The following is a 23,745-nucleotide window of genomic DNA, read 5'->3' on the forward strand; positions in this document are numbered from 1 at the left end:
TAAAAAAAAAATTGAAAAAAATCCCCCGTTAAGGGATCGGACTCACCGAAACGGGCCATTCCGTCCTTATCTCGTGGGGATCGTTGTTCATACGAGAAACTGGTATATTTAGAAATTCTGACTCACCAAAGTAGCAGTAGGTCTCCAGTAGCTTTTCAATAGAGTTCGGTGAACCTATCCAACATGGAGTGATGAAAGGATAGATTCTCGGCTCCAGAGACTCACACGAATACCACCAGGAACTGTCGAGTTAAAATCTAAAATATTCTGCTTTGTTCTTCAGATTCTGGTGGACTTGGCCTAAGCATTATAGGAATGGGCGTCGGGGCCGACGCTGGTTTAGAAAAACTTGGGATCTTTGTCAAAACATTAACACCAGGTGGCGCCGCGGAGCGAGACGGCAGGTAAGATGTTTTTTTTGTTTGCATATAACATCATGTAATATGAAGGTGGTGTACTGGACCAGTACTACTGGTGGTCGTAATTCACCATCATTTTTGCTTGGATCGCTTCGACTGTATAGGCTACTGTTTTTAAAATATGATTACATTTGCAAGTTAATTTTGTGCGACAGACTAATATCTATTTCTTTGAGATAAAGAAGTTTTTTCTAAAAATGTATTGGTCACAGTTGTGAAAGGGCTTACAGTATGAGGTGGTAAAAGAATAGACGTCCAGCCTCGAAGGCTTATACGAAGGCAAGCAGAAAGAATTTTTACACGACTTTCCCAAAAGCATTAACAACTAGATTTCAAGCTGTGTTGTTTGATTTAGACTTTTAAAGCTTTTGATAGGCTTAAATATTCCTCTTTTCATGGCTGTAAAAGTTCAATCCACTTGAATGGATGTTTATATTTCTTGAATAGAACGGCCACTCATTTTCCACTCAAAGTGCCATAAGCTCTCTCGCCAAACCGTTCCCGTTGTCGTTTTGTTTTCTCCATAACAAATCGCTTTATTTCGCAGTTGAAAATCTTGAGTGTTTTCGTATTTTGATGCAATTTAATGTTACACAACCGTAAATGCATGGAATCGTTCACAGGGGACATGAAATTAAAAATATAGTTTTTGTTAAGTTGTTTACTAGTTTTGTGTGTTGTTTGAGTAATGTTCTTCAATCTTCTTATTTTTTCTTATCTATTTGTGGTGTTGTGAAATTACTTCTCTCCCAAAAACGAAAGTGACACTAAAAGAAACAGACTCCCCCACTCTTGCATTGTTCTCCAGGATCAAAGTCAACGACCAAATCATTGAAGTCGATGGTAACTCGTTAGTTGGCGTGACACAAGCTTATGCCGGATCGGTGTTAAGGAATACTGAAGGTGTAGTGCGCTTCAAAATCGGCCGTGAAAAGGAAGGCACAGAAGACTCTGAGGTATGAGTCAAATTGTAAAACTGCCATTTTCTGTTTTGTTGTTGTTGTTGTTGTAAGTCTTTTAACCCTTTTTATAGCATCTGATTTGGCATTTGTTTGCTGAACGCTGTGTTTTTGTATGTGTTAAACCAAGCTAAGAGTTTTGGAACCATGTAAGTAAAAGATGCTAGCCATATCAATTCATATCACAGTACTGTTTAGTTAAAATGAATCTTATGCTAGTGCATAGCCGTACGAGCCAAGGGGCAGGGGGGCAAGTGCCCCCCCTGTTGTTTTAAAACGTCGCGAATTCGGGCAAAATCTTGCAATTATTAGGGCAAAAATTGCTATATGAAAAGCTTCAAAATTGCATGAATTAAGAAAAACTACAAATTAATATCTTTTACCTATCAAACTAAGTACGGTACAGCTTCTTATTTGCACAAGAAATGTGCCGCAAAATTTTCATTTGGCACACCCGTATTGATGTATTGTATGGTGATCAAACTGTAGTACGAAATGCATTTAACCAACTGCATCATGCCAATTTGGGCAGCCACCAAAATGTGTCTCTAATACTTTTGTGAAACTGCCCAGTGCCCAAATCAAAACACAAAATTTGCTATATAGCTAATTTTATTAATTTTCACAAATGCATCGTGTTGATTTGGGCAGCTGAAAACATGACATCATCTGATGAAACTGATTAGTCTGTTTATGCAACTGCCCAAATTAGCGTGAGGCAGTTTCCCCAAAATGAACAAATTCATTAATTTTTTTTCCATTTACATAACTGTATCGTTTAGATTTGGGCAACAAAAAAATATGAAATTATCTGATCATAGTCTATTTATAAAACTGCTCAAATTGGCATGATGCAGTTGCCTCGGCATCAAAATTTACAAAGTCTTTAATTTTTTCATAATATCCATAAATGCATCATCTTGATTAGGGCAACTACAAAATATGAATTTATATAAATCTGGTGAATACTTTTATAAAACAATTCGGGTGGAGAGGTTACAGTACTTTTTCAACCATAAACGGACATAGCTAAGCAACACCACAACATTTACAAAAAAATGTTATACTGTCTACCACTCTACCTGTTAAATGTAATGTTAATGTTGTAGGGTTGCTTAGCTTTGTTTAGTTACTTTTATAAAACTACCCAAATTAAAATGATGCAGTTGCGCCCCAAAATAAAAAAATACATATTTAGTTTATATATGCAACTGTATCATGTTAATTTCACCAACATTTAAAATGCTACCGCTGAAATATATAATACTCCTAAATGTTACTTACTCCTACCTACCAGCATGCCAAAGTGCAAAAGCATCGAGCAATGCACAAGCAAGGTATATTCAAAGATGAATTCAGTTGTTCTATCTTGATTACTTTGGTAAGAAATTCTAGCTAGCTGGTGGTCTTGTTATGTTAGTTTTTCACTGTTATCATGCACCGCATAGATTATATTTGGGAATTTCTATAAAAGTGTGCAGATTTCGGCAAATTTACGTTCTGCCCCCCCCCAAAATGGTTTGGTCTCGTACGGCTATGTGCTAGTGCCACTATCTCTGTGTGGTAAGTGTGCGGCTGCAATATCCTTTTTGTGCGTTGGTCTATCCACCAAAAGATGCTCATAAATTACATGCAGTTTCAGTTTGTAGGCTGTGTTGAGTGCTAATTATTTTACTACTATGAAATGCCTCTCTGTTCCACGCCAAAGTTGACAATGTTGTTTGTTGATCTATAGGTTGCCCGGCTGATCAAGCAATCGCTCCTCCAGGAAACTTCTGGCTGGGATCAAAACCATGATGAGGATGATGATGAGCATGTAATTGGGGTTATTTTGTTTGTAAACCAGTCAATTTTTTTTAAAAGACTAAAACGAGTAAATTTCTCCCAATAGATTGAAGTTAAGAATGCTGGCTAGCTTTTTTCTTAAATGTTGATCCCCGAAAAATATGTCTTAATGAGGCAGCATGAAGTTTTTTTTTTTTTTCATTTGTTGAAAAGAATTAATACACACACACCAGGGTTTTTTTAAGGTTTGGTTTGGGTGACCGCTAAGTAGTTTTAAGAGACCGCAAGTGTTTCATTTAAATACCAAAAAATAGCCATAACTACATACAATCAACGCCAAACAAGTTTGCTGCACAATCAAACAAAGTGTGCTTGTTGGCTTCTGTGCTTGTTATGTTTCCACACGTAAAAACTGATCATTATGCGCCATAAATCAGAAATAAACATTGACGAGTATCGAAGGTGCACTTCTTTTGTGAATAACTCTGTGATTCAGCTGTTAGCTGTACATCCACTTATTCTTTTTTCCGGACGTGAACTATTGATCGTAGGCCATATTCGTATTATCGACAAGACATAGCGAGAAACAACCATTACTTTTCTACTGTAGTTGCAAGTCCAAATTTTGGGAAATCGCTGGAGAAATTTGGGGTACCGTTTCGGTCCCCTAAAACACCTTAGAAAAAACACTGCACACACACACCTGGTTCCATAATTTTATGCACATTACGTTTTATCAATTGCTAGATTATCTTTGTTTATTGAGTTAAAAACGTGAAATACATACACAGCGTTCGCTCCAGCTGGTTCCACTCAACCGTGGAATTCTAGAATGGCTTGACGTCACTTCCGTCCACCGGAAATATCGGTGTCGCATTGGGTTCAAGGACAAGTTTTTTTTACATCAGTTTTGCGTTATCTAACGATAGAAACAGGATTTATAAATTTTATAAAATGTGTCAAACTTTTGTAAGCATTGTTCTTTTTCTGTGCATGCAAGATGTGGTTAGTTTAGAGTAATTGTGGATCGAAACTAGCGGACAGATCTAGTTGTAGTAATGTAGTATGCATTGTTGTTTGGGCTACGGTACCCATCGGCAACGGTATCGCGAAAGCAAACGTTAAATCAGGGCTTTGCTACCTTTTTCTGTGCTTCCCGCGGAAGGCATCAACATACCAACATCAAGGTTGACTTACAGACATTTGCATGATATTTTGAGAGTGTCTGTTAGGAATTTCGATGTAAAAACAACCTCGACGAAATGTTTATTGGTTTAACAGACATTATTTTGCATTTCTATGCAAAACTCACATACATTCAATAAGAGGTACTTACCAAAACATATCTGAGCATAGGGCTGCTTATTTTAAGTTCGTAAATGTCATGTAAACATTAGTGTGCGTTTGACCACTATTGTGTTTCATGAGCTTTGAAGGAAATGGTTTTTATGTGTTTTCGACATTTCATGGGTCCTAGTTTCTTTTTCGTTGTTATTGGAGCCCAATTTTTGATGGTATGTTTGGCTGTTTGCTGGTCACTGTTGTTGCTTGAGTTACAATGTGCCAAAAAATTTGCCATGGGTTGTGCCAAAATGCGTTCTTTTCTAGCAAAACAGTCAACCTATCTAAAATTTTATTAGTGCTGTTCGCCCTAGCTTTCGTTAGTACCAAAGGGGTCCGCATGCAAAAATGTTGACAATCCCTGCAGTAAATCGTGGCACAAAATAATGTGATTTTTGTTGGCAGTGTCGTATCTCAGTGAAGCTTGACAACAAAAGCATTAAATAGCTTGGGGCATTTCTGGTTCCGTTAATTCTTAATTTGAAACCACTGCAGTGGCAAGGATTTTTTCTGAAAATCTGGTTGAAATAAAACACGATGTTTGGTCTTTTATTAAAAAATTATTTTTCAAAAAAATATTTTTTTGCCAATCACATAGTACAAACAAAATTCCAATATCCGAAATACAGATAAAGTTACTTTGCAAAGTGCCCTCTAGTTAGAAATGCAAACACATTGCATGTAGCAACTGAGTTTTGTGTCTCAGTGTGTACCTTGGCTTTGCAGAGCGTTGTGCTTGATGATGATGATGATGACGCGCATCATAGCAACGACGGATGGGAATATCAGGGACACAATGAAGTAAGCACTGTTTGTGATATCTCTTTTTTTAAAGATTTTGGAATCCCTTCTTTTTACATTGATTCAACGCCTGAAAACGTTGAACCAATGTACAAAGAAGGAATTTTGCAAACGTGTTTTCGCGAAGATTAAATTTATCTTTTTTGGCGTAGCGGTACCGCATCTGGCTGAGATTCAAGGGGTTGCTAGTTCAAATCTTGGTTGTGTCGTTTATTATGTTCATTTTTTACGCGTCTATTTAATTTTTTACTTTGTTTTAAACAGTTTATGATGTTTTGGTAGTTGTAAAAGATAAACATCATCATCATCATAATCCATCGTCGGTTTGTTCCCCACTAGTGGGGGTGGCCGATTGTTTCCGCGCAGCAATTGTTTTAATCCCTTTTCTCCATTTCACCCTGTCCCTTGCATCTTCCTCCTTCAGTCCGACTTTTTTAAATTCATCCTTCACTTGTTGTTTCCACGTTCTTCTTGGACGACCGCGTTTCCTCTTCCCATCCACCTTTAGATCTAGTGCCTTTCTAAGAAAACTTCCTTCCTCCCTCCTTATCACATGTCCATACCATCTTACTCCATTTGCCCTTGCCAGTTGGTCTATGGTCTCTCTCATCTCTAGCATATCCAACAATTCTTCAGTCCTTTTTTCCCTTCTCGTTTTCACCCCACACATTGCTCTCACCATTGACCTTTCCGTTCTTCTCAGGATTGCCAGTTCACTCTCTCTCAATATCCATGTCTCGCTACCATATAGCATTGCAGGCCGCACACAGCTCCGATATACTTTCCCTTTCATCCTTAGTGAGAATTTTCTGCCATACAACATTTCCCCACATTCCCTGAACTTTGCCCAGCCCAATCTTGCCCTTGTTGTCACCGCTGCTTCACATCCACCACTTCCATTTATCCGATCACCCAGATAACAGAAGTCTGTCACTGTTTCGATGCCATGGCAGAACTCATCATATTGGCCTTCCACTTCATTCCTTCCTTTACTGCATTTCCCACAAACAAAACACTTCGCCAATCTTGTTGCGGCTCTCTTGACATTAGCACATCTTGCATGTACCCACTTTCCACATTCCTTGCATTGCATTGAATTTCTCATCACTCTCTTGCCACATATTCCACAGGGATCTACTTTGCTCTCAACAACTGTTCCTTCTGCTCCACTCACCATCACTTTTGTTTTTTCAAGATTCACCTTCATACCCTTAGTTTCAAATGCTTCTTTCCATTTCTCAAACTTTCTCTCCAGTCCCTCCATACTATTACTTGTCAAGACCAGGTCGTCTGCATACAAAATTTCACTCAATAAGCCCTCCCTCACTCCTTCAGTTACAACGTCAACCACAATAGCAAATATCAGAGGTGACAAAACTGATCCTTGGTGTACACCAACCTTCACAAAAAACTCGTTTGAATAATTTGATCCAACTCTCACTTTTGTTCTTGCATCCTCATACATAGACATCACAGCTCTCACTATTACCTCCGGTATACCTCTTTTCCTCATTGCCCACTCCATCACTTTCCTTGGTACTCTGTCAAATGCCTTTTCTAAGTCGACGAAACACATATATAGTTTTCTCTGCTTCTCTCGGTATTCCTCCTGCATTCTTCTCAATATAAACAGAGCATCCACTGTACCTTTTCCTGGCATAAATCCAAACTGCATATAATTTAATTTCACCAATGTTCTCAACCTCTTTTCTAGTATTCGCTCCACAATTTTCATTCCATGCTCTAGTAGTTTTACACCTCTATATGCACTGCAACTTCTCACATCCCCTTTTCTCTTGAACAATGGAACAAGAGTACTATGCTTCTACTCCTCCGGCATTCCCTCTCCATCTAATACCCTTTGGCTAAGTTGTAGCATTACTTCAATTCCCAACTCTCCACTTGCTTTTATCATCTCTACGATCACTTCTGATGGACCGGCTGCTTTATGCAGTTTCATTTGCCCCATTGCCTCCACCACTTCATCACGAGTAACCTTTCCAGCTGGACCCTCCACCAGATCAACCTCTGTCATATGATCCCATACATTCTCCTTATTCATAACATTTTCCATATGTTCCTTCCACACTTCTCCTCTGCTTTCCGGGCTGAAATGCAACTTCCCATCTCCACTCCTTATACATCTTCCCCCTACAATATCATTCCCATCCTTTTTCATTTGCTTTATGAGTCTGAATACTTTGTTTTGGCTTTCCCCCATTTTATTAAGTTCCTCCTCAGCACCATTCTTCATAGCTCTTGCAACAACCCTCTTTGCCTTCTTTTTCATACTCTTATACTTCTTTTTATTCTCTTCTGACCCATTTTTGCGCCACTGCTTGTATGCATCTCTTTTCTGTGAAATCGCATGCTTCACCTCTTCATCCCACCACCATGTGTCTCCACGACCCCTCCTCACTTTCTTTTTCCCACATACTTCATCACATGCTGCTAGGACACCTTTCTGAAATGAAGCCCACAAGTCCTGCGCACTCATGTTTACCAGCTCTTTTGCTCTTTTCACAAACTTAATTCTCGTTTCTTTTTCCTCCAGTTTCCACACATTTCTCACAAAAACTCGTTCTTTCTTCACAATTTTCTTCACTTTTTTCATATTTAAGTCTCCTACTACTAGTCTATGCTGCAACTCCCACGGAATTACTTTCACATTCTTCAAGTACTTTCTCTGTTCCTGCCCAACCACAATAAAATCAATTTCCGACTCATGTCCTCCTGAGCTGTAAGTCACCTTCCTTTTCTCTTTCTTTTTAAACCATGTGTTGGCAATACAAAGTTTCCTTTCATCACAAAATTCAAGTAGCATTCTTCCTTCCATGTTTCTCTCCCCAAAACCATACCCTCCATGAATGCCCTCGAACCCATTTGCTTGTTTTCCAACATGTCCATTAAAATCTCCTAATCCAAACACCAACTCTTTTGAACTCCGTAAATCCCATTCCTCTGCCAAAACATCATAAAAACTTTCCTTTTCTAAGTAATCCCTACCACTTTGAGGTGCATATGCACAGATTAGCCTCACTACCTCCTCTTCAAAAGCAAGTACCATTGTCATCACTCTGTCACTCCTTCTTCTAACTTCTATTACTTTCTCACACAATTCCTCTTTTACCAAGAAACCAACACCACCGATTCCTGTGTTATTTCCTGACCACCATAACTTATATCTCCTCCCATTGACACCTAAAAACCGCGCTGACTGTCCCCTCCATCTTACTTCCTCTAGGCAACATATATCCACCCTTCTTTTTCTTAGTTCTTCACATATTTCAGTTCCTTTACCACACAAACTTCCCACATTCCAGCATCCGATTCTAACACCATAATCTTTTTTCAATGTTTTTTTGTTTTCTCGGAACCCAGAGATTCTTCGCACCCCTTGCCCATCTAAGGGCTGCTGGGGACTAGGGGCCATTTTTAGCTTTTGCTGCATTTAAATAATATTTTGGAGCAAAGATTTTCCAGCCGGATGCCCTTCCTGACGCTAACCACAGTTATTGGCGGTGGGCCTAGCCTTTACTTAAAAAAGTATTTCCTGCAAGGCAGCAGGATTTCTAACAAGTTTTAGCCAACCAGTCGAGGTTGTTGCCCATGAGGTGGGACGTGGACCCACTTGTTAGTTTGGTGTGTGATCAAGACCAGTGTTCCCCGAGACCCATAGTGTAACAATCCATGGCGACTGCCCAGGGTTCAAAGGTGCTACTTGTACCTCACACCTACCTCACATAAACATGCATGCTATAAAATTAAGTGCAACAAAGGGACTGGTGGAGAAACTTGTCTTCCATCCAAAAACGCACGAGCAACTTGGTAGAATGCGATGACATTCTAAGCTCTCTTAAAATAAGTCAGGAATTTTTAATTACATATGTGTAGTTGTTTGCACATATATAAATAAGTTTTAATTTAAGATTGTTAATGGCCACTAGTTTTTTTTTTCAGTTTTTCTTTTCAATTCAAACGTTGTGTGATATTTTAATGAAACCGCAATATAAAAAATGACCTTTTTGAATATTCTCTATTTGTTCTAGCTGTCCCAGTTCAAGCATGCTAGGAGTATAAGTTGGTATAATATATGTTGCCTGTTCATTGAGAGTATTGTATGTTCATATTGTGCATTCTATGTGTGTTCATATCCGATTGTTTCTGCAAAGCATTATGCGAAACAAAGAGTGATTCACTGGCTGGGTTGCTAGTGGTTCTTTAATCTTTATCTAAGCGTTGTTATACGTTCACCGTATACCAACCTTAGTGCAAATATTGAACGTACTGCCTACAGTACACCCAGTCAGCAAGGTTGTTTTATTTACTTTCTTTCGACGTATGGCGGCGTTGAAACAATATAAGAAGTTCAACTTTGTAAGCTTTGAAGTTGAGCAATTGCGTTGTCGGCGTGATCACTACGTTAGTTAATGGTTAAATTTTATTTGATGTCATATTTTTGTTAAATTTTTACGTTCTATACCAGTCCATCTATTGTCGTTTTACATCGTCTTAACATTTGTAGTAGTAATGGTATGTCAGAGTTTATGGCCAATCTGTTTTCAGCTCTTGTCCTCGAAAGAGAGCATAACTGTTTCAATAAATGAAACCAAAGACTCTAGTTACAAGAAAGAGTTGGAAAAAGACTCAGTTTTGGATAACGACAACGATTTAAACGGCTCCCTTGCTCCTGTGTTGACTGACGAAGAGAACTTCCTTCCTAGCCATGATGAAAAACCTTCGGAGATCTTACAAAACGGCTTTGAAAATGAATGTGTTTCGGCGAAGTTGGTGGATGGAAAGGTTGGTAAACCATGCAAACGTTTGGCGCCTTTTCTTCAAACTGCTTCTCATGTTTATGGTTATGACGTAAATCAGGGTCTAACGACTTCGAAAAAGCGTATAACCATTGTCCCTCTGTAACCTTTCCGCATGCCAAATTGCCGGTGAAAATTGCTCTTCAATAGTAAGTTGAACTGGTAATTGTTTTTCTGAAGGTATGGAGGCTGAGCATTATGCATGACATCGCTGCAGCTTTACTTGGCAGATTTTTGGATTTATTGCAACGAGAATGCTGTAACGCGTTATCAACCTGGCGAGGAAATCAGTTCTTCATGTAGATTCAACATCTGCTGAAGTTGAATTAGTGTGAAAAGGTTAAACAAACTCAAGTCTGGTGGCGCCAAACTTAGCGTTCCTTGCACTCAATTTACAGCGCAATGATCATCCGGCGATCATGAGCCTCACCGCAACTATAGGGTGGAAATTTGGTCTGTGGCTTAAAGCCCACTACATGTTACTGCCCAAGGAAATTGTCACTGGATTTTGGCCAGCCTATATTGTCAATTGTATATCAAAACAGCAAAGCATATTATTTCAGAGGTACATTCAATCAGAAATTTGCTTTTTTTATGTTGATGAAGTTGCGTTGAAATATGTAAAATCAACCAAAAATAGCACAATTTCTGAAGATGACTAAAGAACGTCTTTGAACTGATAGTGACTAGCCTTTGCTTGAAGAAGCTTTTAACTTTGGTGTGAAGCATATAACAGTTTCTGCTTACTAAAAATGTGCTTATTTTGTTTTCTGCATGCAAAAAGTACTTTATAGTTCATATTATAATACAATAAACCTTAGTCTGTAAACCGAACTGTGGAAATATGTGGGAAATTGCTCACACGAAAATACCATTTCGAGTTGAAATGAAAACTTTTAAACGGTGGAATGCGCAAGTATTTCTAGTGTTTAATGGATGTATTTTGTCGATGTTTCAACCAATTTGTTTGCATTTTTTCGTACATAACTAATCCTTTATCTAACACCAGTTTTTGATGTGCAAATATATGTTTTTGATCGTTGTCGTACTTTCCATGGTTTTCTTTTAACCACAAGCCTGATTCTTTTAGTTATTTAGGTTATTTAAGTCTAATTGTCTATTGGTTACCTGGTTAATATTTTATTCTTCCGAAATTACTTATCACATGCAGATGCTTGTATCTTTTCCAGTCTTTCTACAACTCGTGATTTATAATTTTTTCATCTTTTGTTAACGCCTATTTTACATTTTTTGCATTGATTTGGCGTGCAATTACGTTTAATTGACGTAGAATAGCTAGTAAACGACCATTGGTTGTCCTAACTGCATTGGGCTGCACAACAGAATACTTTTATGGTTTTTCATTCAGTTTTGGTTTGCAGTAGAAGGCTATGCTTTTAACAACTTTTCAAAACCGTTGCTGTGATTTTAACATTAAATATGTCGAAGTTTTGCTTTAAAATACAAATCGTTAAGCGTTGCTTGTTTTGAAAGGCCGTCTATCATTCGGGACATGTCTGTAGTTCACAGACCTTTTATGTGGTAGGTTGTTGTGGCTTAAACAATCATACGATTCAACTAAGTTCAATGTACAGCCTGTTTGTTGCGCTGAAATTTATCTTCTGTTTTTGAAAATCTTGAATTATCACTGGCAACTCCTTTTGCAATTGCAATGTGTGTTGTAGCGCTTACAGAATGCATTAAAATTGCCGAAGTTGAATATTTGACAAGACCTTTATACACTTCCAGGGGGAAGGATACGCCAGAGAAAGCCATGTACTTGAAAATAGCATTTTGGAAAGCAATCTCGATGCTTTACCTACTGAGGTATTTTCTGTGGTTGGTCATATGTTATCACTCAGGCATATTTTTTTGGAAAGTTGAATTCTTCTTTGTAGTTTTGTACATCTTGAAGAATTGATTTGTGGCGTAGGACTTAAACATGGCGAGGGGAATGTTTACCATTGCACGAAGCTGCAATACTTTCCTCTTATGTCTGACGAAAAGTACTGGAAAAGGTACGTGAGAGGAAAAGTACTACAGCTTCGTGCAATGACAAACCTTATCCTCGCCATATTTCATAAATTTAGCTATATCACCATGATGAAGTTTAATTCCCGTGTTAGGACGTTTTTTCAGCCCAAAGACGAAAGTCACAATGCCTCTGCGCTTTGCAACAAATGCGCAACCAATCAACGTTGCATTGTTAAAAGCTAATGCAACTGTTTACCATGCATCTCGTTTAAAAGCATCTTGCGTTCTTTTGGTGTAAGCTAGGCTAGCACAAGATGATGTAACTTTTAGTTTACATATAATCTGACGTATTGTCAACAACCGACTGCTTCAAGAAGCTGGACTAGGTGGTGTGATTACTGCTTGTGGAGCACATATTAAAGCTCACAACCACGTTCTGCAAACAGTTAGTGACAGTTCTGCTAAGGAAGTGAAGAGTTGACTGATCGTACAAAAATTGAAGATGGTGAAGAGGTGATGCTTCGTTCTTCGAAGTTCGTACCCCTAACTGTCAAGAGTCAGCGAAACTTCGAACAATGAACTATTATCTCCTCAACTAAACAAGTAAAATGAACACTACCGTATGAATTCCTTTATTGTTTGATTATCAGCAGCATGATTCTCCATGTGTGCAACAGCCAATGTTTACTTCATCTGCCTCCTTGAAGCCGTTTCTGATTGACGAAACGTCAGAATAAATGCAGATTATAACACGAACATCTTTCGACAGTTTTGGTATGGGTTTATTGCAAACAATATTTGTGGTGCAAGTTATTACTTAAAACTCCCATAATGAAATAGGTTTGTAAGTGCTAATTTTTGTCCCAACAATGGTTTTCAGAATGGAGACTTCGGGGATTCGGCTAGTGAGCGCCATGCTCAGGTCAAGCAGTTAATGATTCGCCAAGCAGCTACTCAGGCTGAAATTGAAAAGCTAAAGTTACATGTGGGTCAAGTTTAGCAATTTTTGTTGTTTTTGCACATTTGTAATTTTAATTCATTCTACGATCTTGCCCCAACAAGACTTCAGTCGTCACGTGACTTTTCCCTCGTAATTTAATCAATCAATTTTGAAACCGCAAAGTTTTAGTGTAATACTTCATTGTTTCATGTTTATTCTAGTGCGTTTTCAGTTAAGTCAATCAAAATTTTTGCCTTTTCTTTTTGAAGACCTTTTTGTCTTAAAAGCAAAAGGAACGTATTACTTTTTTTTTCACATTTTCTTTGGTTTGTAGTTGAAGGAACAGGAGCGTTCCACGAGAGAAATTGAAGAGCAGCTCCAGAAAACCAACGAAGAATTGGAAGCTGCCAGGAACCAGGCTGCAGCGCTTGACAAGAAGTACACGAAAGCAAAGAAACTCATCAAAGAATTCCAACTGAGGTTAGGTTTATACTCATTCTAATATGGCACCGATATTTTAAAATAATATATATATTCCCAGACAACTATCTTTACCAGATCTGGACCAGATAAAGTGGTTGTCTGGTTAGTTCTCAGTTATAAGGTTTCCTTTCTCCCTCAAAAGGCTTTTGTATGGAAATAGATTTCAGTTTCACGTTTGTGCGCTGAATAGAATGCAGCATCATATCCCTGGTGGACGTGGTGGTGAAAATTAAGGTAAAGTATACAGAGGGAAGAAGCTAATCCGTGTGCACTGGGCAGATGTCGAACCGTCAATGTTAAGAATACCGCACAGACGCTGTTGCCACGCAGCCGACTAGACAAAACGTAACAGATTGTTTATTCAAAGTTAATGTACCATGCGTCCCCATCTGATGTAGCTATCGGTGTCATCAATCCTTGTAAATTTTTTGATTGATGACGTAAATACATCGTTCTTGGGCCCTGGTCTTGCCTGCAAACCCCATTTTGTTGTCCAAAGGGTTACACTTTGACTACACCTCCTGTTTTCTAAACGCCACAAGGGCTTCTCAGAAACTCAAATAAAGAATCGTGTTTATTCTCAATGCTTGTACAGTTCTGCTAAATCATTTTTTATTTTTACAGAGAGAGCGAGTTTCTGAAGCGTGAAGAAAACTTTAAAATGCAAATCGAAACACTGGAAAAGATGCACGATCTGGAAAAGACGCACTTTAAAAGTCAAGTCAGTCAATTTGTTGTAGCCACGCCGTAATTATTTCTTTGTTCATAACGTTTGTGTATTTCAGGTTATGGTTGGTAAAGTATTGTTCTTTACATCTTCTAAAAGCAGTTTTTTTTCTTGTTACTCATGTATTCCTCTACCTTTCATGTTTTGCTTATCAGTCTGAATAGCACAAATATGATAAAACCTTTCGAAGCACTACATCCTAAGCGAGAGAAACTGTCTCCATGAAGCCCATACTTGCTTAGCATGTTCAATTGTTCATATCAATCTATACTTCTGGTGCTATCAGTGTTAATGCATCGGTCTCAAACTTATTTTATAATCTCTAACATGCATTCACATGCAGTATTGTCTGCAGACGTACCGACATATCACTTGCATTCACATCTGCAGACGTTGAATCAATATAAAAAAACGGTTGATTTGCTGTCTGGGTTGTTTACCCCTTCTTTACCCCACCCGTGATAAAATGATCATATCCATCTTCAGATCGCTGATCTGGAGAAGAAGTTGAGTGAAACCTCGAATTTGAACCGAAACAACAGCAACAAGGATCTGGCTTCCCACGCCGCGACATTCCAACATCACCAGCAGAAGAAATTCTTCCCTCTTCCTAGATCAGGCAGGTTACGTTGTATCAATGTGTTAGACCTTTTTTTTTTTTAAATTTGATGCAACTATGCTCCTGAATTTCTTTTATAATTAGTTGTAAGCGGACGAGGAATCGTAGGAATTTCAAATCTGCATCGAAATTACTTTTAAAAGTTGAAATATGAGCAAACGATTGATATGGTGATGCGAAGGTCGTAATGTTTTAGCTTAACCATTTATGTGCTCGAATTACTTACGTTGTTTAACGCCACGTGTTGCGTCAGGCGCTAGGTGGGTGTCGAACCGACTTTCCTTTCTCCATTGGTTAGTTACAAACAGACATAACTGAGCAACAACACAACATTTAACCTTATAAAAACAAAAGTAGTATTTCCTTTACAGTGTAAAATTAATTTTCTTTTAGAGGCTTAATAAGGGCTACATGCACAGCCGAAAACGTTGCATATGTTGTTTTTTATAATTTTAAATATTGTGTTGTTGCTCAGTTATGTCTGTTTGTGGTGAAAAAAGTAACTTCTTTAGCGAAATTGCATCGGTTAGTGACTGTGAGTAAACGGTTTCCCATCCTTTGTTCTCGTAATGTGGAGGAGGGTTGTACGTCAGCAAATTTCGGTCCGGCCTGATGGCGGTTTCCACGTACTCCTATTTGAACGGTGGCCGCCACGAGGCTCCCTTTTGGGAAGTCGCTTCGCACGTTATCGCACCACCTCTTTTGTACTCCACGTAGATTACACCCTTCCTCTTCCAGCAACTGAACCTTCTTAGGCCAGGAGTCCTCTTCCATTTGTTGTACCTGGCCGTGCTTACGGATTCTCCTCTAGACGTTAAAAGTACATAATTGACAAAAATTTTAGTAATTTTTTTTTAAATTTAAGTTATTGTATTTTTAGATTCACCTTGCCTATCGCCAGAAGGCGTTAATGTCCCTGAAATCGGGCGTAGACCTTCTGTGCGGCAGACATTCGACACATTGATCGCCAGCCTCGATGACATGCTCGACTCTCGTGCCAATGAAAGTCAGCAACGTCAAGAGGTACGTGAACTATTTCAAATAACCTCGTAGCAAAACTAATCGTCTTTCACGACGATTCAAAAATAACCAGCTTAAGCCGGGAGCTGTACCAGGTTTGCATTTTTTGAAAGCCAACGCCTTATCCTCTGCCCCATTCTACCACCCACCAAAACAAAACAGCTATAGACAAAGACAACAAAAGAAAGTGAGACTAATTCTGTTACACAATATTACAAGCGATGGCAAATCCCATGCAGTTGATTTCATGCAAACGATAAAATTCTTCTTCTGCGATAAATTTTGCTGAACTTGGCCATCAGGTTGCATCAGAATCTTAAAATGTATGTTCGCACCCAAGCGCTGTTTATGACAATGAAAGATTTATGGTTTATAGATACGCTTTTTGGGGAAGTAGGTTTTTTTTTAGACGCGTTTAGTTTCGTTGATTTCACACTAAGCTTGAGCTATTTTTTCTCCACACCACACATACACCTGGTGGCACATAATGAGCATTACCAAGACGACATTTCTCCCCAATATCGAAGCTTTGTTCTCCAAAAGATTTGCATTGCAATCTTGACGAACGCTACTTTGTTGTGAAAGTGTTCACAAGTCAATGTAAAAACCCTGTTTTCAGAGCGCTTCATTGCTACCATCCAGCAATGATAGTCCCTTGGACACCAGTGCTTTGAAATACCGCGCCATGTTGAAAGGTCCAAGACACGGGAAAGCCAGCGTTTCATCTCAAGTAAGACATGAGAAATTAATGTTGGTTTGTAACGCGTGTTTTTAATACTAAATATCAAATTTGCGTATTTTAGTTTAAGCAGAAGCCCCAATCTGGGTTTCATAACTTGTAACGTAACACTTAAGTATAAAGCATCTTCGTTCGAAAGGACGTGGGTTCGACACCGCTCCAGAGCACGCGGCTGTGTCTCGGCAAAGACACTTAATGGCAAGCCAAAATAAAGGGAGCAGCTGACTCGAAGACTATATGTCACTTCGCTGCTTTCTGTCGTCTGTTATATCGCATCTGTGATCGTAGTGTACTGTATGATATCGCAATGGGCGCAAATCAAAGCATGATTATTATTATTATTCTATAATGATCTGTAGAAAAGGTTCTGCAAAGCTGTTCACTCTCTATCACTGTATAGCACGAAGCAGTCGCACATAGGAATCATACAGAAGTACAATTCTCCCATTCACCTTCTTATTTGTTTGTTATGTGATAAACTGAAACTGATGAATTTCTGTTCCCAGGACGTGACGTCACAAGAAGAGAGAGAAGTCCAGAAAGCCGAGATCGAACAATTGCACGGGAGCCCGGCAAGTAAAAGGTAAAAAAACAAGTCTCTGCTTTTTGGTAGGAAACCCTTTTTCGTTTTTTCAATTTTGGGAAAGTGGTTTCCCTAATCAGCAAATCAATTTATTTCACTGGTGAAAAGACTAATTTGCATTGCACCTAATGAAGAAAATTTAATCACTTTATTTCTGTACCTTGTTCTTCAGAGACAACTCCATTAGCTCGGTGGTAGCTTTAAACGCGTCCACACAAGAGAGCGCTGACATGACAGGAGATTCACCTTCTCCAACACAGTCACCGTCCCTGAAAGTCAGAATGCGACGCATAGTAAATGTAAGTTAACATTGTGATAGCATAAAATGTACGTAAAATTAATGTCATGCTTGCTGCAATGCTGCTGCTGTCTAACTCGATGTTGCTTAACTTGAACTGTATAATTTGGAGGATTTCACACAAACGCAACGAAAATATTGCTCGAACGTTTGTTCATTTCCATTTGCGGACAACACTCTGGACAATGGACATACTTTTGAATCGCCGGGGTCGTCCTAAAATCATTAATGTTTCTCCAACGAAAATTCATACCACTCAAAAGTTCCCTTTTAATTTTTTGCTTTTGATTTGAATAAATAAAGTAGAAAAAAAAAATTGCGATTGTTTGTCTTCGAACATAATATCCGTTGCATTTGCTGTAATCTTCCTCCCAACGTGATGTGCATGTGAATTCATTGGTCAGTACCTCGATCCAAGTAACCGTGGAGTATAGCCTACTGATGGTGTTCGAACAGTTCTTAACATTGCTACCTAGTCATAACAAATGTATTTGCGATTCATCGATATTATGTTGCTGTTTATCTAGTTTTACATTTTTCCTGCACAACTTTTGTCATCAGTAATTTTCTGACGTGGTTTACAAAATAACATTCAATTGCGATCAATATTGTTATAAAATAATGGTATTTCTTCGTTAATTGTGCAGTAAAAACGATCAGAAACGTTATTATGTTTAAAAACTATAAATTGCCTGACAACCCCTTTCTGAAGCCATCACAGCAACTACGTATTTGCTTATCCAGTGAATTTTTCCGCCGTAGTTCACTGCCAATATCATTCCTAAGAGAAAGTTGAAATATGAAGATTAAATTAAAGTTAGTCTAGTATGCTTTATTCTAGTTTGAGGCACTGTGAAAGCATGGAATATCCAATCTGACAATACTTGTGTTTTCATCAGAAATCAGCTTTGTAACTAAGAAGAACATTACGAAAAATTTATTCCTTAAAAAGTTTTCGTACAATATCGGAAGTGATTTGCTGTATAATCATTAAACATCCGTTTCATTTAATGTATGACTTGTATGTGCACTCAGACAGCAAAATCCGTCATTTTTACTTTGATCAAACGTCTGCAGACGTTGAATCAATTTAAAAATGACGGATTTTGGTGTCTGGGTGGCCATCGTACGTACGGGGTGCTCTTATCACAAAGCACGCTGCATGTTAACCTTGCATGAATTGAATCGATTCAAGGACGGCCAAGCCCCCTCACCGAGCGTTGACAGAGAACCCTGGGAGAAACACAAAGCACCCCCTGGTGGTTTGGTTCGGCCCCAATCGGCTGCCTCGACTGCTTCTGCTTTCTCCGTCCAGTCAGAGGTATGAGTAGGCATGGTGACGGACTGGACCATTTTTTGCAAGTAGGGTGTGAATGTAAAACTAACGTTGTTTCAACGATTGAACGTCATCATTCTTGTTTTGTTGTCTTTTTTCAAGCAAGTTTCTTTAACACAGTGGTTTCTGACTGCGGTGTGCACGGACTTTTATGCCTTGGGGTCCGTGAGATGTATTAATTGGTCTGTGAACGCATTAATCTGTAGAAAATACTAAAATATAAGCGCAAAAGCTCTTATATTGACGGTTGGTCACATTTTTTGGAAGATACTGGGTCTGCGGACTTGGTAAGTCTCCGAAAGAGTCCGTGATCACTACAGGGTTGGCAACCATTGTTTTAACATTGTCGAAATGTTGGACTACGCATGTTGTGAATGTCTTATCGTGGTGTGCATGACAAAAAATGGCTGACATAAACAAAATTTAAAAAATTTAAACTTCAAATTTTTGTAAAATTTCATTTAATTTTAAGAATTTAAAATTCAATTTAAAATACATTGATATGAATCATCAAATTACATCTTGTTGGTGTTTGCATTGTTTCGAGTTGATGCATTAGTTTGAAAATGTATGCACACTGGACAGTATGGAAGGTAAAAGGTTCAGAATTGTGACTGTTGTCAAATATGGTAAAAATGTCGTCATATAATAATGACGACGCCCTCTTAGATGTTTATCAATACTCTCAACGCCTGTCCACTCTATCAACGTATCATTGGTGATTTCACCACGAAGGGTTTAGCCACACATACTAATGGTTCTCACTTCTGTCATCTGCATTTGCCGGATATTTTCCTTCATAACTAGTATTAACGACCGATTAAGCTAATCGTCTGATTAGTTAATCAAAGGATTAGTAAGTCTATCTGTGGATCAATAAAATCAGCGATTCTGATTAGATAATCATGGTTGGTGTGCAAGAAAAAAAAGTCTGCGGATTAATCTGCATGATCTACCGATTTTTTTTATCGGATGATGATCTGCGGTTACTGCATATAACCCTAAGAAACATTAATTTACTAGTTTTAGGCCCTTAATTTTAACACAGATTTCTTTAAACCGATAAGATTGTTGTCGTTACATCAATACTGATACTGTTTCCTATAAAACAGCGTTGCTCACAGGGGTCCCAGGAGCGTAAGGACGTCTCACCTAACGACAGTGTCCAGTACCTGACCGTTCCCTCCTGGTCATGTGATGACGTCATCCGGTGGCTGAAGATGGTGGACATGGCCCGGCATGTCCCTCTCTTCCTTGCCCACAAAATAGACGGCGCCAAAGTGCTGTCCTTTGATAATGATAGGTTTAAGGTTTGTAAGAGAATTGCGTCAGTTCTAATGTTGCATGCTAATATCATTGAATGGTGCTCTTTCCGTTCATTGTGATATCTTTTTTCCAATGTTACATCTTTTTGATGCGTTAAACTTCTCAACGTAACTCGTTTTCATATCTTTCGCATTTCTAATACAGCTATCGGAATCCATTGCATTCTAACATATGCGTTTAATTGTGAAATGTTTATCCAAATACTGAGGAATCATCTTCTGGAACTTAATCCAGGCAGTTTTCCAGGACACTGAAGTTTTACTTCAACTCTTGGACTTGAAGCATTTTTACTTGGTCTTGTTTTGATTTCGATCTTGTTCACAAAACCGAGTGCTGATTGGTTGCGTTCTCAACACTGTACAAACTTTGACGATGTTTCACTAACAAGAAGGGATCCATGAATTACTGCAAAAAATAGGACTAATCACAAAACCATAATCGATTTCATTTTGCTCATCATCTTTCATAAGGAGGACATTCTTTATAATCAGTTGTTGGAACCATAAGAGATTATCTATTGCTGTTATGAAATGCATGTATTTTTTTTTCCTTCAGGAAATGGGAATAGTCGATAAAACGGAAAAGGCGCTGATCAAGAAAAAAACGAAAGAATTGAAAAGCAAACACGAAAAAGAGAAGAAAAACGCTGAAAAGATCGCGAAGAAACAGAAGAAAGGAGCCAAGTCGGGAAAAAAATCTTTATTTTGAAATTCTATTCAAGGTACTAACATGGTAGCCTACTTGCAGTAACAGTGTTAACCGATCATCTCAGCGACACGGATTACCCACTACCCACCCAAGTAGTAAATCCATTTCTTTTATATTAGTTGAATGTCTACAGACGTTGATTCAATTTATTAGAGACGAGTTTCTAGCTAGGCACAACAAGTATGAAGCTTTATTTTTTCTTAGTGTCTTTCAATTTCCAACAACCACTGATCAAGATGTCCTTGCTCAATGCTTGTTTGTTTATCTTGATCCCTTAATGAGTCCCAATGTGTAGACTGTTCTTTAGCATAGTAGCTTGCTTACCCTATGGTTGGGATACGCTCTTCCTAGTCCATAGACGTGGGCAAGATACCCTTTTGTGCCATACTTAGTGAAAATGACACTAAATTTTGTTAGCCCTCAACATTGAAGGAATGGGTTCAGAGCACTAATGCACTTAGCCGTGCTTTGTTACTGCCAGTTGTTTATTGTATTGCATCTGTGATTCACAGTGTACGACTGTATAATGTATATGCTGTTGCAATGGACGCAAGGTAAAACCATGTAGCATTGTAGCTATGTAAACATTGTTAAAGTTGAACAGAGTGTCCGAAATCTCCAAATTAAGTTCTCGAATTTGAGGCAGGACCGAGTTGCTTCTTGAAACGAAAAGTTTTTCGTGTTGTGAAATATGTGGCATTCAAAAGTGGACTACGACACATTTTTGTACTGAAATTTTGCAACAACGTTTAGGTTGCCGCCAAAAGTACTTTTTCCAATGCTAACTTCTAATTAAAAAATGTAACTTAAGGGGCGTTTTTAAAACTACATTCTTTAATTACTTTTACTGGTTTCGTTATCTATGTTATGCTATCACTTGGACTTTTATTCTTGTTTCAGCCGATAAGGAATTTATTTTGATGGAGTCAATGTAGCCGGAAATGTGGAACACCTTCCTACCCAGTAACTCGCTTGTGCCTGCGTCATCGCATTCCATGTGCTTTGGTGTAATCCAATGGGTGTTAATTCTTTGCTGTGACTTTGTTATTTCCAATACGAATCGCTTTGTTGGTAACCTACCTGTAATATTTGCTACCGTACCACAAGTTGTTAAAAGCATAACGAGTTTTATTTCCGACATTTCGTCAGTCAACACGGTTGCCTTCTTCCCGGAAGTCAACAGAGGAATATCTTGGATTTAGAAGATTGATTGATATATGAGATGCATTTTATGACATCATAAACGTGGTTGAAAGGACATAATCTGGAAAATTTCTGTAACAAAAATTGTCACCGGCTGTTCAAATACGTCCCACACAGCAAATCAGTTGTTTTTACATTGATTCAATGTCTACAGACGCTGAATTAATGTAAAAATGTCTAAAACGTCTATAATACTTTGAATCAATGTAAAAAACACCTGATTTGCTGTCTGGGGTATGACTCCATTCTCTTTCTTTCGATCGCTCCTTATATGACGACGATCAGAAGTTTTTGTTGCCAACCTATATAATGCAATATCACTGTTCCTGATACGATGTAAACGTATCGACTTTTTTCGGTGGGATACATGTCGAAGTCGTCTTACAGCTCTCATGAATGTTTACGTGCTTAAACCAGAAAGGATTTCAGGAGCAAAAATTAAATGTGCCTGTTTTTTTATACTGAAATATTTTTCTTTTCGTATAATTTCTAGCAATGAAAAAATTATGTTTTTTTTTCTAGAAGCTTGTTCGAAAAGTAGCCTACTGTTGACCGTCCTTTCTGGAAAATTTACTATGCTAATCGTTGGCCTAAAGTTTTAGAATAATTTAGGTAATTTAACCACTTTATTTCATCATTAAGCAACGTTTTTGTGACTGTTAAAAATTTTCTACTGATACGAAGAGTCTTCCAATATGTTGTGTTAGCTTTGATTTTTTGTGATATTAGTTGTGTCGATATGACCTCAAATGATCTAGAATCAGCACAAAAATTCACAAAATTTGTTTCATGATAACAATACAAAAGCTTTCCATTCCCGCGATTAAACTCTTTGGATTAGCCGCTGTAATCTTGCACTTGGAATTTCCTTTTTATATTCAGTTTAATTGTTCTGATTTATTTGTTGAATGCTGTTAAATATAATTGTCTTACAAAGTGTTAAAAAGTTTCGCAATTCAAGTTTCCAGCACCACAAGACAGTTACTATGTCTAGTTAAATTTATTTATAGCCTACTCGGTTGGTTGGTTTTGAATCTTTATCCTCGGACTGACAAAGCGTTTGATAGGTTATTCCTGGTAGTTTCGCATACTAGAGATTGACAGAGTGAAGTTTCCGGTTGTTGAAGTGTTGTTGCCGGAGAATTATTCCATTCACTAGATGCCGCTGAATGAAGAGCAGTCAAGAAATGCATTACTCAAGCGCACACCCCGAGAGTCGAACCAACGCTGCGCTGATCTTGAAGCTTCTTCGTTCACGAAGTCACACGTTAACCAACTGAGCCATCGGGTGGACTCATTTATCTAAGGGAACGTTCAAATATTACGTAACGCTTTTTTTTCCGAATTTTTGACCCCCCCCTCCCCCATGTAACACCAACGTAACGCTTTTTTCAATCCCCCATGTAACGCTTTTTCACTACGAATTCAGCACAAAAAACTACCATTCCGTACTGTAAAGCGTTACGTAACGTTTTGCTTGAACCCCCTCCCCCCCGATGTGACGCTAACGTAACGCTTTGCATAAACCCCCCCTCCCCCTCGAAGGCGTTACGTAATATTGGAACGTTCCCTAAGCCTACTTCTGATATGCCGTAGGCTGTATCAATCTTAGCTTATAGGAAAACAATAGCCTACAACTAAACGACCATGGTTCAAGCTTACAGTTG

General features: G+C 38.4%; 1 protein-coding gene across 5 annotated transcripts in view; it reads left to right on the plus strand.

Moving 5' to 3' along the window:
• LOC145768204 (uncharacterized) overlaps positions 1–23,018 on the plus strand; it is a 53,471-nt gene extending 30,453 nt beyond the window's left edge. The window contains exons 9-26 of one of the 5 annotated variants that reach the window (XM_082579687.1): positions 284–404; positions 1,228–1,375; positions 3,114–3,194; positions 5,231–5,305; positions 9,872–10,108; positions 11,872–11,949; positions 12,977–13,081; positions 13,371–13,516; positions 14,144–14,240; positions 14,733–14,865; positions 15,746–15,888; positions 16,505–16,615; positions 17,131–17,207; positions 17,380–17,506; positions 18,701–18,826; positions 19,954–20,151; positions 20,723–20,888; positions 21,776–23,018. In XM_082579687.1, coding sequence (XP_082435813.1) covers positions 284–404; positions 1,228–1,375; positions 3,114–3,194; positions 5,231–5,305; positions 9,872–10,108; positions 11,872–11,949; positions 12,977–13,081; positions 13,371–13,516; positions 14,144–14,240; positions 14,733–14,865; positions 15,746–15,888; positions 16,505–16,615; positions 17,131–17,207; positions 17,380–17,506; positions 18,701–18,826; positions 19,954–20,151; positions 20,723–20,875 — 2,156 coding nt within the window. In that variant the 3' untranslated portion in view covers positions 20,876–20,888; positions 21,776–23,018. The remainder of the gene's footprint in view (positions 1–283; positions 405–1,227; positions 1,376–3,113; positions 3,195–5,230; positions 5,306–9,871; positions 10,109–11,871; positions 11,950–12,976; positions 13,082–13,370; positions 13,517–14,143; positions 14,241–14,732; positions 14,866–15,745; positions 15,889–16,504; positions 16,616–17,130; positions 17,208–17,379; positions 17,507–18,700; positions 18,827–19,953; positions 20,152–20,722; positions 20,889–21,775) is intronic. The other 4 variants (XM_082579688.1, XM_082579689.1, XM_082579690.1 and 1 more) reach the window with 4 other exon arrangements.
• Positions 23,019–23,745: the final 727 nt, after the last annotated feature.

The sequence above is a fragment of the Aplidium turbinatum genome, chromosome 4 (assembly GCF_918807975.1).
Source record: "Aplidium turbinatum chromosome 4, kaAplTurb1.1, whole genome shotgun sequence".
Classification (NCBI taxonomy): Eukaryota; Metazoa; Chordata; class Ascidiacea; order Aplousobranchia; family Polyclinidae; genus Aplidium; species Aplidium turbinatum.